This window comes from Chaetura pelagica, unplaced genomic scaffold (assembly GCF_000747805.2).
Source record: "Chaetura pelagica isolate M959 unplaced genomic scaffold, ChaPel_1.0 scaffold193, whole genome shotgun sequence".
Lineage (NCBI taxonomy): Eukaryota > Metazoa > Chordata > Aves > Apodiformes > Apodidae > Chaetura > Chaetura pelagica.
Genome location: NW_009952562.1, coordinates 37,069 through 55,165, shown reverse-complemented (window position 1 = coordinate 55,165; position 18,097 = coordinate 37,069). Strand labels below are relative to the sequence as shown.

The 18,097-nt window shown below is 41.2% G+C and overlaps 2 protein-coding genes across 2 annotated transcripts in view; one reads left to right on the top strand and one right to left on the bottom strand.

Moving 5' to 3' along the window:
- The first annotated feature begins 134 nt into the window (after window positions 1–134).
- PSPH (phosphoserine phosphatase) lies at window positions 135–4,691 on the top strand. The gene is made up of 5 exons (XM_009993278.1): window positions 135–464; window positions 1,139–1,273; window positions 2,784–2,929; window positions 3,664–3,812; window positions 4,505–4,691. The coding sequence occupies exons 1-5, from the start codon at window positions 244–246 to the stop codon at window positions 4,613–4,615; spliced, it is 762 nt and encodes a 253-aa protein (XP_009991580.1). The 5' UTR covers window positions 135–243; the 3' UTR covers window positions 4,616–4,691.
- A 2,903-nt stretch (window positions 4,692–7,594) lies between these two features.
- GBAS (glioblastoma amplified sequence) overlaps window positions 7,595–18,097 on the bottom strand; it is a 13,493-nt gene continuing 2,990 nt past the window's right edge. Inside the window, exons 2-10 of the mRNA XM_009993298.1 lie at window positions 16,823–16,985; window positions 16,699–16,744; window positions 13,823–13,917; window positions 11,814–11,884; window positions 11,281–11,421; window positions 10,837–10,868; window positions 9,508–9,602; window positions 8,598–8,681; window positions 7,595–7,882 (exon numbers count right to left, since the gene is read on the bottom strand). Coding sequence (XP_009991600.1) covers window positions 7,818–7,882; window positions 8,598–8,681; window positions 9,508–9,602; window positions 10,837–10,868; window positions 11,281–11,421; window positions 11,814–11,884; window positions 13,823–13,917; window positions 16,699–16,744; window positions 16,823–16,985 — 792 coding nt within the window. The 3' untranslated portion in view covers window positions 7,595–7,817. The remainder of the gene's footprint in view (window positions 7,883–8,597; window positions 8,682–9,507; window positions 9,603–10,836; window positions 10,869–11,280; window positions 11,422–11,813; window positions 11,885–13,822; window positions 13,918–16,698; window positions 16,745–16,822; window positions 16,986–18,097) is intronic.

Below are 18,097 nucleotides of genomic sequence, written 5' to 3'. Positions count from 1 at the left end.
AGATGCCAAGTGCTACAACCGTGAACCCCATGTGAACACCAATGAGCAGAGCCTGCAGAGAGCAAATCAGCAAGTGCCCAAAGCCCCACGGCCCACCTGTAACGTAAATGGAACCCCAGTAGGCAGCACCAGGAGGGAGCAAATCAGCAGCCGAGCCGGGCCCCGCCGCCGCTCGCCCGCTGATAAAAGCCGCTGCCCGGGCTGTGCTCGTCCCTTCTCGCAAGACCCAGACCCACTGCACCAATGGCTCAAGACACACTGCAGATCTGCCCCTCAGAGAGAGACTTTATCTTGTCCCCTCACAGCAAGAAGCTCCCCAAAAGGATGGCGTCCCTGCTGGAGCTGAAGGAGATCTTCCGCAGCGCCGACGCCGTCTGCTTCGACGTGGACAGCACGGTGATCAGGGAGGAGGGCATCGACGAGCTCGCCAAGTTCTGCGGGGTCGGAGACGCCGTGGCAGAGATGTGGGTACAGCTGCTGCTCCTGCAGAGGGACAGCAGGCACAGGGGCAGGGCTAAACTGGGGCAGGGGGGCTGCTGTATGGATCCGTTAAGCTCTGCCATAGGAGAGATTCACAGCTTAGGAGGATTTTAGGAGTAGGAAGTGGAATTAATGCCTAATGAAGTGACTTCTTCTGTAATCGTGGAGCCACTCGGCAGAACTAGACAGAAATTCTCTCATTAATTCCTTCAAGAGGCTGAGATCAGCCCTCAGCCTGGCTGAGAACCAGCAAACCTGGTTATGAGATGGAGAGGGGACAACTCTCTTTTCTCTGAGGCTGATGCTGCTTCCACTGAGGTTGGCAGCAGAAGTTCTGTGACTTTCGGAGAACAGCACCTGGGCTGCAGTTTAGGAATACTGGTCCCAGTGGCTCAGATGCACTCCTGAAGGGAATGAAATAGTTTTCCTTTGCCTCACTGGTTCTCATAAGAGCTCTGATCTCTGCAGATCTTCTACCAGTGGCTCCTGCCAGTCTTTGCAGTGTCCCAGTCTTTTCCTTTATCACATAGACAGGGTATAATTTAGAACCTCTAGTCTCTTACGTTGTTCCTTGTCAGCCTCCTTTAACTACCTGTTCTGTGGAGAAGCCTCACCTTGTTAAGTGTCACTGATCTGCTCTCTTTGGATCACCATTCAGGACCCGCAGAGCCATGGGTGGCACTGTGACATTCAAAGCAGCTTTAACAGCACGACTAGGCCTCATACGTCCCTCCTATGAGCAAGTGCAGAAATTAATATCTGACAACCCACCTCAGCTAACACCAGGAATCAGGTAAGAAGAATTTTAAATCATCTAATGACAAAGTCTTCCAAAATCACATGGTATAAGTCAACCAGATTTGGTAACATCAGTGAGGCTGTGGGGCCACAGAGCTGGTTTAGGTTGCCTCTCTCCTTCAGTTCCATGTTGGTTCCATCAGGAGCTCCTAATGGCCTGAGCCCAGCTCAGGTGGCCAAGTGTCCATGTGAAAAAAACCCAAACCAGTCTTAGGTGTTAACTGGCACGTGGCTGGGGGGCTCAAGTGCTGGGTCAAGGATCAACCAGACATGGAAAAGAGTCTGTTCCTTCACATCTGGTTTTGGGTGGGTGGTGGAACTGGGCCGAGATTTAGAACCCAGTGTGAGCTCCTGGCTTGGTCTGTTGTGCAGTTAAATGACCATTCCATCCCACGGGCAGTCGTGGCCCTGGGCTCAGCTGAGGGGAACCACAGTTCTGAGCTGCCATCCTGTAGTGAAGTCTCCAAAGTATCAAAAAATCATTAAGGGGAAATATATATGTGTGTTCATTCATCTTTGGACTTGGGATAAACATTAACTATTTAGATTGAAAAGGTTTTCCTTTTTCTACTTAAATTGTTTCAATCAACTGACAAAGATTGCTGGCCATAGCTCCAAGACTAAAGCCTTTTTACCACATATAGTAGTTTTAGATGATACTGTGCTCGTATTTTCTCCTTGAATGAAGCACATTCCTGCAGAAGGCACAGCTAGATTAACTACAAAGAGAACTTTGTTTTCCTTGTTTGGAATCACATGATTTTCCCTTTTCATTCCTTCCCTTTTTTTCCTCCTTTCCTGTGTAGCCTGTGAAACCTCCACTTTTCCTCTCAGTGTTCAGCATTTCTGCTGTAGCTGCCACCCCTGCCCAGCACTGCTGCATGCTGATCTTTCTGCCTCTGCAGGAAAAACCTGTAAAACTTCAAGCCCCACTGACATTAACTGGCTCTGAAAAAGCCTCCTTTTTTGGATTCTTCCCCTCTAGCTGGTGCCCTCCTCTAAAAATGGCATCAATGTCCAGTGTCTGGGGAACCAACCCTGAGTTAGAAAATGTTTCCACACATTCCAGCCCAGTTTTTTATTTTGGTGCAGTGGCTTCATCTCCCCCACATTCCCTGCTTTTTTTCTGGATTATAGATTTTACTGCTATTTTGTTACTTCAGAAAAAATGCCTAAACTGGGTCTGCTCTCATTTGTTCAAGGGAACTATATGAGTGTAGAGAAAAAATTTCTAGGGAGTGCTTGTTTCTATCAACTAAATACCTGTCTGTCTCGAGGTGATGGTTTTGTTCAGCTCTTTCCAAGCAAGGTGTGTGCACAAAGTTGTGAGGGAAAGAAGGAAAAGCTTCAGGCAGCAGAGATAGAGCTGGGAGGCAGCACACAACCTGACTCACCTGCAGTGACACACAGGACAGGCAGCCTTGGTTAGGAAAGAGGAATTCTAACTTCCTTGCCCTCCCGAGGTGCTGCCAGGCACTCAGGCTGTCACTGCTCTTTCTCCCCAGGGAGCTGGTGAGCAGGCTGCATCAACGAGGGGTCCAGGTCTTCCTGGTCTCAGGGGGCTTTCAGAGCATCGTGGAGCACGTGGCAGCACAGCTGAACATCCCAACAGCAAACATCTTTGCCAACAGGCTGAAGTTTTACTTTAACGGTGAGATTCCCTCCAAGTCTCTTCTCTTTGCTAATTAATGCCACTGGTTTGGTTCAAACTGTCAGATACTGGGCTACAGATACTGGCCCAGCCTGTATACCTGGTTACCAACCCAGCTAGCTCCAAGTTGGAAAATTTCAAGACCTTATGGAAAACATGAGTTCAGGTCATTTCCCAGCTGCAGTTACTTTTTAATTGCAAGCTGTGCCAAAGGTAGAACAAGTACAGCTGCTGACAGCAGAGTTTTTTTCTCTTAAAAAGACTGGAGGAGACTTACCTGCTCAGAGAGAACTTCATTCTAACCCCAAGGTAAGTCTGGAGCCCACTGGGGTTAGTGGAGCTGCTCTGGACTCTAAGCTGGTGTAATCACACAGAACTGTGGTTAGTGAGGTTGGTTCTTAGTGTCTCACACACTGTCTACACATCACACTGGATGCTGCTTTGGAAACGTTTATACCAGAATGACTGGACCAGAGTGATTGGGGGTGGATCTGTAACACTATCCATGCAGGGGCTCTACTTTTGTCTCAGCATTTCAGCCCTTTAAAACATCCCCACTGCAGATCCTAGTGTTCATGTTTACCTTCTAATGCCTTCTTGGGGATGCTGATACTGTGAGTCTTACAGGACTGCCTGCAATTACCCATTTTCTGCAGTAAAGATCCTAAGCATAAATCTTCTTGCATTTACAAGAAAATATGCTGTGTCTGACTTGTCCTTCCATTGTGTTGTAGGAGAATATGCAGGATTTGATGAAACACAACCAACAGCTGAATCAGGGGGGAAAGGAAAGGTTATTACTCATCTGAAGGAACAGTTCCACTTTAAGAAAGTAGTTATGATTGGAGATGGAGCTACAGACATGGAGGCCTGTCCCCCTGGTGTAAGTATTAAAGAACTGGAATTCTAAATTCCTTTTGAGCAAATCCTTTTGGGGGAAATGGAACAAACCCTGAGAGCTGCTGCTGCTGGGAGCTGTGACAGCAGGTCCTTATCTATTCCATGTGTAGATATTGCTAAGATCCCAGCAGCTTAGCACTGGCTGAATGCTTTGACCTGAAGGCAAAAAGAAGCAATGGAAATTTTAAACACTGCACTTTCACTGCAGATGGTCTTCTAAGATGTAAAGATGATGACTGTTTCTGGTTAATGATTGAAGACATGGTTAATGTTTACTTTTGGTATCTATCAAATGAGGTAAACAGAGTGAAGATAAACAGGACAGGCAGAACTGAGAGATGCTGTGTATCTGTTGGAGCATTAACTCCTTCCTGAGCAGTGAGGCCTGATGCTGCACCACATTGACATCAGATTTCCAGTAAAATCTCAAATCTGAACAATCCTGAAGTTAGGAGGCCCCGAGACGCAACTCTCCTATTGAAACACAACTCTAATAACCAAAGTTAATTAAGTTCCTGTTCATAAATCTGAAAAATGAACATGCAAAGGAAAATAGGGACAGGGAGGAATTGCATAATTTAAAAAAACAATCTTAAAGACAATCCTAATTGCTAAGAAGCTCCATTCCTTACGCGGGACTGCAGTAATACGTGCTGATTCTTTCTGTTTTGCCAGGACTGCTTCATTGGATTTGGAGGAAATGTAGTCAGAAAGCAAGTGAAGGAGAAAGCTAAATGGTACATTACTCACTTTGATGAACTGCTAAAGGAGCTGGAAGAACGATAAATTATCCTGTAAAGTAATATATTTAACAACTGTAAATCCATTATACAATGCAATTAAACATTTATTTGTTTGCAAAGATTTGTCTTGGACTTTTCAATTACTCTGGGTGTTGGGTACCTTCATCTCTGGCCTGAAACCTGTGTTGCACATGCCACCATTCTACTCAAACATTTTGTAATGAAAATGGTTGGATTTTTTCAAACATCTCTTCCTCTGTGGAAGAAGGCAGTTGATGATCCCCTCACAAGTGAAGGCCAAAGGTAGGAAATTATCAGTAAGTTAAAAATACCTTAATGGACTGGACCCTGGTCAATATTGCTTATCTATCGTTTCAGAACCATTGAAGCTAATACCTCTACTTGTTTTGGGTGGCAAAAAAAGATTAAGGGGGCCACAAATGATAAGTTTGTCTAATCAATAATCATAATAAATAACCATATACTCAACTGTAATAATATAGTCTATAAAGGTAAACAGTATCCATTCCAAACAACCTCAGAGCTAGGTTAAACAGTGAACAGGTAGGCAAGAAACACTACTAAGCATCTCTGATTTCATTAAAATACAGCTACAGGAGACCTGTGATGTCACCTGTTTGCTCAACAGCCCTGCTACTCCACCTGCAGTCTGAAAAACATGAGATGCCTGCACACTTGACATGTGTGCAACTCACCAGCACAAGAAGCCTGTGTTCAGGTGTGTGCTCCACTGCTTCCCACACCCCACTAAAATACTTCAGTCTGAACTACAAAATGGTCACACTGTTCATTTTATTTATTTAACAATCTCTCTCATTAACCTGTAATTGGATGGAAGCTAATTCTACTGATGAGGAAAATACTGTGAAACTTACCTAGTCTCTTTCTCAACCATGGATCAATCACCCTTAAACTGCTTGTGCCAATTCTCCTCCATCCCACTACACATTTCACAGACAGGAAGAGAAACAAGTGATGTGCCTCCAAGATCTCACACTGTCTCCACAAGATAATCACAGGTAGTCACAACTTCCACTAGATTTCCCTAATCTATTAAGATTAAATCAAGGTGCAATGAGAAAGCTCCTTCCCATTGCTGGAACATCATCAACAATTAAACCAAATAAGGGGTCTGTCCACTTTGTGACATCACCAGAAAGGATAGAGGGGAAAGAGGCACCATGAAAGCCCCAGAGATGAAGAATGCCAACTCTTAGTGATGCCATCTCACGGTTTCAGCCAAAAGCTGAGACAATAATTGCTTGAAGATACAACTGCATTTTAATACTACAGAAGTAGGAGGGTTGAAAGCAAATCCAGAAGCAAATTTCTGATGGCTTTTTAGAGAAAACATAAGCAGCTCTACTGAGTATCTGCATACAGAATTTTAAAAGCTTCCCAAAAGCCAAGGCAGACAATAGTTGCTAGGCTGCTCACCAGACCTCTTCTGGGAGTATTAGGGATGATCTCTTTTAAATTTCTTCCTGAGAAAAATCTCTGCCAGCTCCAAGGGCAGCTCATGCACAATCATGCTTTTGTTCAGCCAAGACTGCATGAGCAGAACAAGTTTAAGTTCTTTTTTGCTCTCATTCAGTGTGTTTCTCTGCAGTTCTACAGTTACGGGGTGGAAGTGTTTGCTTTATTGAATTTAAAAAAACACCTAATGTCCAGGTAATCAGCTATAGCTACAGACCCTGATCCTGCAAACATTGTGAGAGGCTCCACTTGGAGCCCCTGTCATTCCAGAAATGCTGCAGCCAGGAGCCCGTGCAGGAGACTCAGTGCCACAGAAATGTTAACATTCACAGCAGTATCTGCTGCCAGTCTGAGAGCTGTGGAAACATGGCATCGTGCCAGGGATTTCACAAGAGCTCTTTAGGTCTGACTGGTTTGAAAAAAAAAACCAAAAACCATCACCTCCCTCCCACTGAGCAAATATCAAGCCTGACCTCTAGTCCAGGAGGTACCAAAAGGATTACTTAGCTTACTGAGTGGCTAAGCTCTTCTGCCTGTAAAACACTGGGGGGAAAAATACTCCATAATAAACACTGCAAGGTGAGAGAACACAGGTGGTGCAACACATAGGAGGTGCCAGTAAAATGTGAAAATTAAAAGGATTTTATTGACTGATATGTTCTTCCTGAAAACTCATTGAAATGTACAAACGGGACATTGAGTGACTGATTTGTACATTCTGAATGGTACACTGACTTGTCACCACTTTAAGGGAAAGACTGTTATTTTCACTTACAGGATGTTTTACATCATTGCAGACACCAAAAGTGTTGATATATGCTAGACTAAAAGTGAAACCAAACCAGAACTGGACAGAATGGTGCCAATCCCATCGACTCACATGCGGCAGTTTCACACACCAACCCATGAGCACCTACTGTACAGGCAGTGAAACACCCGACCAAGCGTATGTCTGAAGTCATGATTGCTTATTAAATTAAACCCCTTTTCCTAGATTCCCAACCTATTTGTAAAGATAAAGGTATTTAACTGAACTTGATTCCCTGCAGAATGTTCAGACAACCACATCTTGTCAGTATCTGTTTGTTGGAGGTCACTTCACGAAATTCATTTCAGGTGTAGATACCTACATAGAGGTGCAATTATTTCAACAGGCTTCAGAGTCTTTGCAGATCAGCCTGCCCTGCTCTCTGTCCATACCTATCACCTGACAATCAGCATTATCCTCAATGACTGCCTATTAGTAAATTCAGAGGTCCTTACTGATTTTAGGCATGCTAGAACAGCTGGGTGTATTTCAGAGCTACTCAGGGGCTTCAGGCTCCTCATTTCACAACTCCCACAGTTGTGTTCCACATCTACAGCCACTGTCACGCTCCACAAAGGCCACAGAAACTGCAACCCTGCCTTCTGGTGCTGCTGCTGACCAGGGGCACTGGCTGTGGAGCAGAAGGAATTAAATACTGCATGCCAAACTTAACCTGAGTAGCTGTCTCACAGAGGAACTCAGATATGTCTTTGTACTTGTTCTCAATTAACCAACCGTTTAATTACAGTCCTACATTTCTTTTTTTCCAAGTACAATCCTAAAAGCAAAAGGTCATTAGATTCTGAAGAAAAGAGGTCTCTTTTATAAGCTGAATACAGTACTTTTATATTTCAGACTATGATATACAACGTATACCATAAATTAATTTAAGACAAATACTTGTCACTTTATCTATGTAGGCACAAGTAAATCAGTGACTTTACTGAAGTGGAGAAATCTTCAACGGTATCATGATTCTGGACTCCATTTCCTGAATAAGGGGCACTGAAAAAAATTGAGACAGGGTTTAATTTCACTAACAGAGATCATCAACCATTCTGCACACTCAGTTTGAACAGATATTATTGTCTTCAAATTACTCTCCTAGCTAGTGCATGCCAAGTCATCAGTAACCACAACATCCCTAGAACTGAATCACAGTTCAGAGAGCAAGTGGTTTTAAAATATAACCTGTCTGCTTCTTTGAAGACAAATATTCCTATTCCTTTTCACCTTAATGAAAGTTATCTTACATTTTTCTGGTATACTTCCTGTGAAAGGAACCCTATGGAACCAAAGTCTGACATGCTCAGCATGCTTTTCTGAGTTTTGCTAGGAAAACTAGCAAAACTAGCTCTTTGATCCCAAAGAACTTCTGGCTTTTAGCTCTGAAATTTAAATCCTCTTTCCAAAGGAATGATTTAACAAGGCTCCCATATTTCATGAAATAATGGGGGTAGTAACAAATGTCACTATTGGCTCCTTAAAATTTGGAAACATTTACACAAATCTGTTCCTCCACAAGAGGTGCTTTTATAAACATATACTATGAAGCTAGCAATTTTGTTAGGTAATAGTGTCCCTTGCAGTAGAAAAACTGACACACAGACCCACACACCAGAGATACAAAATGTTTTATCACTGTGCAATGCACTGAAGCACAAAAACGATGGCATGCACAAAGACGATCTCCAGCATTCCAGTGAAGTTAATAGGTTACCTGTGTAATAGACTAGTTCATCCCAGCCAGGTTTATTCCAGGCAGCATTCCTTATATCTTCTCTGGTCTGGAGATCTTTGTAAGCTGGGGAGGGAAAACAACAAGCACAAAGCTTACAGGCAACTCCTTTTCCTTCTACACATGAATAGCTCCTTAAAAGTGTTCTAGCATGCAATTAGGAGGCTGCAAACACTGGGAAGGAAAAAAGTCAGAAGTTCTTCTCCACAAAGAGGAAAAACTCCTAAACCAACGCAAACGGGAGGAACTGGGAGAGAGAAAGTCTTCAACACAGGTAAGACAGAGAATGCTACAGGGTACAGCTCTACACCAGATTCTTCATGCTGGAACATAATATTTTGCATTGTCGAGATGGTAAGATAATGCTGCTTATTTTCTCAACAAATATTAGATGATGAGCTTATTCAAGCTGTAGCAAACCTAAGGTGTGAAAAGCAGCTAAGGATTTGTGGAGACTACCACACAGAAAGGCAAACCACCAGGATGTAGTGATCTAAATAAATGCTTGGTTTTCCTTTTTGCAGGGGTGCTATATGTGATGCTTCAGAGCAAACTGTAAAAACCTGACTCCAGCATGAATGGGGACAGAGAAAAGATGTGGCAGGATGTGGCTTGTCAGGCTTATGTTACTGAAAGCAAACAAGTCCCTGGTAAGAAAGGGCCACGAGAAACTTGCTGGGAGCAGAACAAACATGACATGCTCACTTCTGCTTGCTTGTTTGAAGACTAAAGTTACCTACACAAAATTTAAGAAAATCACGCTATTGATGCAAAACAAAAAGCCTTATTAAGACACTTCTTTGCCCTTTGTAAAAACTTTGTCTCCTGGGCAAAGTTAGGAGTCTGTTGGGGGCTGATTCAGTGAGAAAAAAAGCAGAGAACACAAATTTACCCCAGAGGTGATGAACCATATACAGCTGTCCAATTTGGGAGAAAAATCCTCCAACTGCTTCATTACTATCCTGTCGGAAACGAATTGCACGAGCCCTGCAGAAGAGCAAAGCAGTGATTAGAAACAGCAGATCTGGGTAGGAAACAGGTGGTAATTGAAAGGAAAACAAGAGTTGAAATGTTCAACAGCATGGGCAGTACACTGCAGCAATTAGAAATGAGAAAACAATCTACAATGCACTGATTTTCAGTACTAAATAATTAAAATATACCTAACAACCTGTTAGAATGAGTTAAACTGGAGGCCTAGAGTTGCACTAGCCTGTGCACTAAACATTCTTCAACAGTAGGGTCAGTATAAAGACAACTGCTGGAAGAGTGTGAAGTGGCAGGCCATTTGTACAGCAGATTCCTTTAAAACTAAATCCTCAAGTTTGAGTCATATTGTCTTTGCCACACTCATTTACCATAGATTTTGTGGTAGCAGAATGTAGCTTTTAAAGTATTCATATATATTATTAGACCTTTGCTAAGCAACACCCCATGATGCGTTGTGTAAATAAGATAAAGATCTCTCTTAACTATAAATCTGCTGCATCCTCTGCAACAGGCTGGCTACCACTATAGGTATTCCTTTTTAATTAAAGTCCTAAATTCAATTTACTTTATTCAAATCACTGTCATTAAATAACTTCTATTGATGACGATGAGACTTTTGAAAATCCAAGTCCCCAGCTTTGTCAAAATAATTGAAAATACTCCGACTTGTTTAATTACCATTAGAACTGCAAAGACAGTGAGTATAAATTGAAAGAAACTTACACTTTCAATAAGACAAAATCAGAAGCATATACTCTACAGAAGACTGTGAAATGCTTCAACCCATATATTAAAATACAAATATGCTACTAAATAGTTTTGCAAGAAGCAACTTGACTTTTAAAGAAGAGCCAAGATTTAGCCCTTTTAAACTAAAAGTAAGGCAGCTTCTCATAGTCCTAAAAATTCAACATAGTCTAAAGGGCTTAACTGCCATCCTTCACTAAGCATAAATAAATGAAAAGAAGTGGTTTCTGCTACATTATGTCAAACTAGAAGGATTATGTGCAGGAAAACCAAATCACAGAGGCCACAATGTTGTTTACACACAGAATTCCTCTCTTTCCCCAAAGGACAAATGAAGGGTCAAAGAACTATCTCACAGGTTGCATAAGTACAGAACAGGCCATTAACCGGTGACTGAGACACCCTGGTCACATTCTGCTGCCTCCATTTCACAATTTTAAACCTCTCTTAAATGGGAGGATGCAAGTGCTAAAGCAACACTTACCAGTAATTTCCCCACTCAATCATTGTTCCAGGCTACAAAAACAAAACAGACTGTTAAAACTGTAGTTTGAAGACTTTGAAGTTAGAATTCTCAGACAGTTTCCACAACATTTACTTACAGAAAACACTATGTATTAACAAAATCACTTCCTTCAAGTGATAATCATGTTATAATCATCTGTAATTACTTGATTTACTGTATTACTTCTTAGTCATTTGCCTGAAGCTTTCCTCAAATGAAAACACAGGGTTCTCAGTCCTGCAGATATTACTATCTTGCTGGAGCCTGCCTTCATCCTGGACCCCACACTTTGACAGCAACAATGATTCAGCTTTTTAAGATGAGCTTTGTTCCCCATCTGCACTGTATAAACATGCTTTGAACATTTTACAACAGCCCGGAGCTCCAAAAAAAAAAATTAAAAAAAAAAATAATTAAACTTACTCTAAGTTGATAGGATCTCAGTTCATAAATATTAGGACCCGCTCTGGGAACAGGTTCATTCCAGAAACTAAACTCCAACAGCAGCTGGTTCTTGCGGGAGAGAAGCATGTTCCCTCTTTCCTTGCGAAACTCCGTGAACTCCTAAAAGCCAAAGGCAGCACCCTCAGACCGTGGGGTATGTTTCAACACCACAAAGCAGAGCACCATAGAGTAGCTTAGGTTATTTGGTTTATGCTCTCCTGGTGTTTAGAGGTACTGAAATCCTGTAAGTTGTCAAGGCATCTGAATTCCTGTGGTGTCTCTGAAGATCTCAAGTGCACGTTAGCACAGCACCAAGTGTGTTCCATGAACTATTCTGGTGTCAAACCTCAGGGCTTCTGAACAGGAGAATAAAGCCTTTTCCAAAGAGGTTTCTAAGTCTGTGCAGGAAGTGATGAGACTTAAGTGGGGTCTACAAATGTGCATTTTTTTTTGCTCCATTCTTTGTTCTCTTGAGTCAAATAACCAATTCTAACCAAATCAATGTGGTTTACCTTGTTCTGACGGAGTTTACTCATGACCTCATTGAGAGCTGGATAACCCCCCTCATATCTCCACAAGTGAACTGCAACAGAAAAAAGGAACCTCTTTCAGGCAAGTCACAGCAGTGCTAAAGCTTATGGTATAAAATTCTCTTTATACTACAGAATTATACAAAAATAGAATTCAGGTAGCAGGTTTAAGAATCAATTTTCATTAAAGAAAGTGCTACACATCTGAGCATTTTAAGACTAATGGAATCATCTGCTTTTTAAAAAGGATTCTCTCAGAAAATTTGGCAATCTACTCTGAAGATAAGGGAAATTTCTGAAAGGCCTTTTTGTTGCCATGCTAGTAAGATGGGATGACTTTACATGACTGTAGTTGAAACATTAAATTTAAGAGGGTGACTCAATTCCAAAAATCTGTTTTATACTAATTTCATCTGAGAGCAACAGAGGGGTAGACTTTTTACTTCAGTAAATTACTCAAGCACAAAGAGAAAAACACTTTCTGTAGGCCATGAAAAATGATGCATATGTTCTTTTTGAGGTAAAGATTACATTAAAAAAGCAAAAGCTATCTGAACATGCTAAACCATGATACGTGTCAGGATTTTACCCATAACAACTTCAAGAACAGGGATCTACATTTGGGTTTTTTCACAAAGGACTCTCTTCAATAAACCATAATACATCCCTTCAATATATCATAATGAGATTATTAACCAGCACTTAATATAGCAAGGCAACAATGTTTCACCTTGAAGAGTCACAAAAGCTATTTTCTCCCCTCTAAAGCAATCTTGTGCCTTTTCCAGGAGAGCAAACTCAAGACTAATGCAAGGCACTTCACATGACAGCAGCTTCATCCTGTGTGCCTGCTTCTGCTGCCTTACCCCAGGGCAAATCTGATGTATCCACCTAATATTAACACAGCCTGGGCACAAGTACTGAACAAGCAATCCCCCATAATCTGCTTCATTACACTGCAAGAACTGTTACAATAACATTTTCAAGGCAGGCTATGGATGCAATTACAGATCCAGTCTCTGTTAATCCCTTACAAAAGCAACAACTGAGACTTGGCTAAAATATTCTCATTTAAATTGCCTTCATTCCCCAACTTCACTTCAAAATTTTAACTGGTTCAGATATTTTGTTTATCTAATGTTATTTCTTTGGATTTGTTAAATTTCAATATTGATATATGCTGTGAATGCAGGAAAAACTGTGTACACAACTATATTTTTCAATAATGAGGCAATGACCTTGATCCCAGCACAGCTCCAACAGTGGAGCTAGATAACAAACTACATAGCAAATATCAGCACACCACTCTCTACTGGCAGCTTCCTATTCCTTCTATTTCCCAAAGTCCAGAACATTTTTCAGGTTCTCTCTCTACACTAGACTCTGTGTAGCTACCTCTGTAGCAGCTCTTCAGTCATTTCCAATTCAAACTTATTTTCAGTTTGCATAGTTAGGCAGTATGTTTATATGAATACAAACAGAAATATTTCTCCTTTCCTCCACCACAGGTAGCTAAGTGTTGGGTGTGCCATGCAATAATATTTTCAGATGGCATGAATTTTTCCCTCTTATTTTCACACAGCAATTGAAGTAGGGAAGTCTGAGTAAAGCTTTTATACTGCCCAATGCAAGATAAACTCTGTAAGCCTTCGCCTTTAAATATTCAGGAACATGATCTGTGCCTGCAAAATACTGCAGGACCACACTTCACAAGCATTTCCCAAAGCTGTTATTCTATCACCTAGAAAACATGCAAGTGCATTAACAATAGGACAAGTTTTAGGAATCAATGCTTGACTGTCAAACTCAACAAGACAAAAAGCAAGCACTGGACATGTTAATATGACTGCTGGTAACTGAAGCACACACACCCTCACTACAGACATTGCTTAAGGTTTTATTGTCAACAGAGATGATTGAAAGAGAAGAAACCTGCCAAGCACACGTTTCACTTGTATGGTTTTACATTCTGTTGTACTTCTATCTCCTACCAGCCTGATCTTGCTCTCCGTACCACGTGTTCCAAGTCCCCACCAGTGCACATGGGTAGTGTTTTTCTTCATGAATCTTTGGCAGCACCTCTTGACTTGAAAACAAGGAATACAGACACTGTGTTGCATTTCCTCAGGGAGGCTACAGTTGATATGTATAACAAATCACCACACGTTTAGCATTATGGTATGAAAATTCACAAGCTCTAGTTTTCTGAAAAGAAAGCTGAAATACAAAGCTCTGCTATACAAGGGAAAGGGAGCTACAACTTGATAAGAAATTTAAGGTGTTTCTTAGACTGCATGACAAGTACACAGCATGGTAGAATTCTTTCAATGCAATAAATTACATCTCTCACTGAAAAGCTCATCCAACACATTAGGAAAATAAATATCAGGATGTCTTACAGAAAACACAGCCCATCTAGCTGGGTGATTTGCTTTAGGAAAAGCTTTTCTGTACCAAGTGAGGCAGAATGCACAAAACTAGCAAAGGACAGTCTGCTGTCCCAGGTGCAGTGCTATTACTTCTCTTGAGCTGCACGAATAAAACCAAGTATTTTCACAGATTAAATGATGCCTGTACTCCACAGTGTGCATTTTATTGCTTTCTACCATTTCAGAAAGTGGTCTTAGTTTAAAGCAACTTGCCCATTAATGCATGCAGTGAAACTGCCTTAAAAATACCTCCAGCACAGTATTTCAGTTTGACTAGTGCCAGTACTTCAAGCTTCTTCTTTTTTTTTTCAAATTTTAGAAGCGGCCTAATTAGCATTAGGAAATTAAGTTTTACTGATTGCTGACTCAGTTAAGACAGCTTTCACTGTACTATACTCTGAGGAATAAGTCAATTAGTCTGGTTCAAATTTGCCTTTCAGTATTTCTCCCTAAATAATTACCCCTCTTCCTCAGTTTGGCTGATAGTATGAAAAAAGAAGAAGCAGGATGGTCTTGGGCTGAGAGTCATTAGATGTGTTTTCCTCTTCATCCTGCTACTGACTTTCTAGACAACCTTGAGCAAATCTCATTACCCATCTGCACCTCCAAGCTTCTCACTACACAGTGTAAATAATATGATAGAATGACTCTCCAAGGATGTTTTCAAGGGTGTTTGACCACCAGTTTATTTCTACAAAGCATGAAATTCTAAAAAGGCAGCTTTAAACAGGAATGTTACATTATTACAACAACCCTAAAATATATTTTGTTGCAAATTACAGAAAAAAAACCACCCACAGAATGACTTATGGAACATAATCTTTTTCCTTTTTAACTATTTCTAATTCTTCAGAAGGGCTTCTTAACTGCAGTGATTCATAAAGTACTCACATAATTGTCTTCATTACATAATTTCTATATCAACAGATGATTAATCCTTATTCTGATTTGCTACAGAATAAGGAATTAATCTGTTCATCTTTAATTTAGGGAGAGGAAGGAGGGAAGTTCAGAGAGGTTTATGTTTTTTTATTACTCTGTTCTTGAGTTCTGTCCTTCCTCAGAATACTTGAGCTTCCTTTGGTTTGGAAAGAATAAATCTAACCACAGACACTTCATTTTCCTTCTTTGCTACTATCTCTTTCCTTGCAAATAAAAGCCTCTGCTGTCACTCAACATTTAGGTACCTCATGAGATAATGCAGAGAAGTGGTTTCCTGTCTTGTGTAACTGGACAAGTTTATATTAAGATTTAAGCAGAAAGCTGGGTGGATGCTAACTGTGCTTCTCTGTATTTTTTTTTTTTTCTACAGAAAAGCTAAAAATACCTTGGACTGAATGTTAATCTAGTGAATTTCTATGTCTGTATAGCAAAGGAAACAGTTTTTGGTTACCTAGCCCCATTTCAAAGCTGAACACATGAAGGCAGAGAGATGTTACAAGACCTACTGGTGGCTGTACAGACAGACACCAGTAACCAAGTCAAGGATGTAAATGGGGAGTTGTGAACTTTTCCCCCATACTCCAGCCCAGCTGTTGCTCTCACCAATGCATCACACTTAAAAAATGGTTGCTCTAGGGTACCATTGTGCTAAGAATGTTCTATTTAACTGACAAGATGACCACTGGCAGTAAGAAAGCCCTGCTGTTTTGAAACATCTGAGGCTCACTTCATTTCCAGACAGGTCTCAAAAGGGAAGTTGTTCAGGGCCCAAAGGAGTGATTCTGTACGCAGAACAGGACTAATATTTGCAATATCATCCGTGATTCTGTACGCAGAACAGGACTAATATTTCTGCAATATCATCCTTAAGGTAGTAAATTTAAAATGTTACTAATTCATGCATTTTACAAAGCTCTAACTTTTGGGAAAACCCATGACAGCACTGCTTTCTTTGGAGGATATCATCCCAATGCAAAGGTCCTATCCAAGGATCTGCAGAGCTCTTTAGGAATAGGTATCAGCAACATTACCTTTGCAGAAGGATATAAAGGAGCTGAAAGCCAGCTCCTGGGGTTTTTAAATCTCCTCAAAGCTAGACTTCAATTTAATATTGGCATGTAGTTTTACTGACTGGTGATCTCTGCCTTTCTCTCCTGAATGCAGACATCAACCAGCCCACACATTTCTACAGGGCAGCTCGAGTGGGACATGCTACAGCACACCAGGATCTACCAGCCTGGGCCAGCAGCTGTAGCACAGCTGAGGGAAGGGGAGAACTAAACTGCAGCTCAGGACAGTGACACCTCCAAGAGAGAAGGTGGGAGTGAACTGAGTAAAGCTCCTTTTGCCACCTCTCTCCAAGAATATCATGATCTATTTAACACCATGCCCTGACAGTAAAAGCCTCTAAATACTAATGATATTTGCCAGTTTTCAGAACAGCTTGTGATCAAATCAACAAGTCTAAAGTGTGAAAACATAGTACACACACTTACCAAAGCTTGTTGTAGGCGTCTAGACATTCTGGTTTTACATTGTGAACTGAAACAACAACATTACATGAGAAATGCAGGAACAGAATAAAGAAATGGTAATGTTAAATATAAAAATGTCACTCACTCTGTAGTTTATACAGACTGCTGGTCTCTCTTTTGGCTAGAAGGTTGGAGTGAGCATCTTTCCTTGGATCGACTTTGCGAACAAAGAGCGATTTTAACCAGCTGTCCTCACGAGGTCTGTGAGCTGAAGAGACCAGCCCCCTACACACCAACAACACACGACACTGTCACTGAGCATGTCCTGACAGTGCCCACCAGGCAGGGAAGACAGGCACAACCAAGTTTAATGCAAACAGGAGCATAACACACAGTCACTAAAACTTTCCACTGGCCACTTCCTAGCACAGCACAGGCAGTTCTGTCCCCGCTCAGCTTTACCTTCCCACTAAGCATTTTACTGGACACAGAGCAAACCAGTTCACCATCCACTTTTATTCTTTGTACTCGTGGCAAGGAATGGGTGGGTGGCTGCTTCTGCTGCCCATTCATCTTCTTTTTAATCAAGTGTCTTTGCTGAAGAGGCCAGGTCTGTCCTGATGTACACAGACAGGAGTGAAAAAGAGCAGAGAGACAGGGTGCATGAGGAAAGACGTGTACAGCCTGAAAGGAATGCAGCTGCCATATGTTCCTGTGCTGCTTAAATATAGCTCTAAAAAAGGGAAAAGTTAACTAGCACATCTCTCAAGAGAAAAAACATAATGAAAGTCTAATTCGGGAAAAATTACAAGTGGCAAGAAACAAACAGCCTGCAAATCTTTCAAATCACAGCAGCTGTTCTATGTAGGGGTACAGAGCCACAATCTTTGCACAAACTCAGGATTTCCCTTTGAAATGGAAGAATTTCACTGTCTTTTTTCATCTCATCCCCACGCAGCTTCTGCAAGGACACTTCCAAATGATGCCACTTCTCTCTACACCACAGACTGCACAAACCACTACAATTCATAACTGTACCCTATTCTTCTCTTTGCCAGCTCACAGACCAATCACCAAAAACTGTGCAGAAAGTCAAGAAAGCTGATGTACAGAACTGATTCTTTACAATATTTGACATGTGAGCCCAAGCTCAAATATTTTTATTTTTTTTTCATAACAAACACTTCAATTTGCCTCTTTTTGATATGAGGTTTCTGCTGAAATACTAAAATATCTCTCTGACATACTAGAAATGTGCCACTAAAGCTGGAAATTACCTTTTCTTGCCTCAAGAAGTCAACTCTTCCCCCTTAATTACTGATAGGAGATCCAGAAAACAGCTATCAATCTTCAGCTATGGAGCTCTCTTTCAGGTATCCAAAGTTTGTGACAATCATCCAAGGGAAAAAAAAATAGGGAA

What these genes read in the sequence shown, in the direction of transcription:
- PSPH (XM_009993278.1), top strand. Translation starts at nt 244, where the DNA reads ATGGCTCAAGACACACTGCAGATCTGCCCCTCAGAGAGAGACTTTATC. An exon ending in GGAGACGCCGTGGCAGAGAT is followed by an intron (nt 465 to 1,138) that starts GTGGGTACAGCT and finishes ATCACCATTCAG; the next exon opens with GACCCGCAGAGCCATGGGTG. An exon ending in GCTGAAGTTTTACTTTAACG is followed by an intron (nt 2,930 to 3,663) that starts GTGAGATTCCCT and finishes ATTGTGTTGTAG; the next exon opens with GAGAATATGCAGGATTTGAT.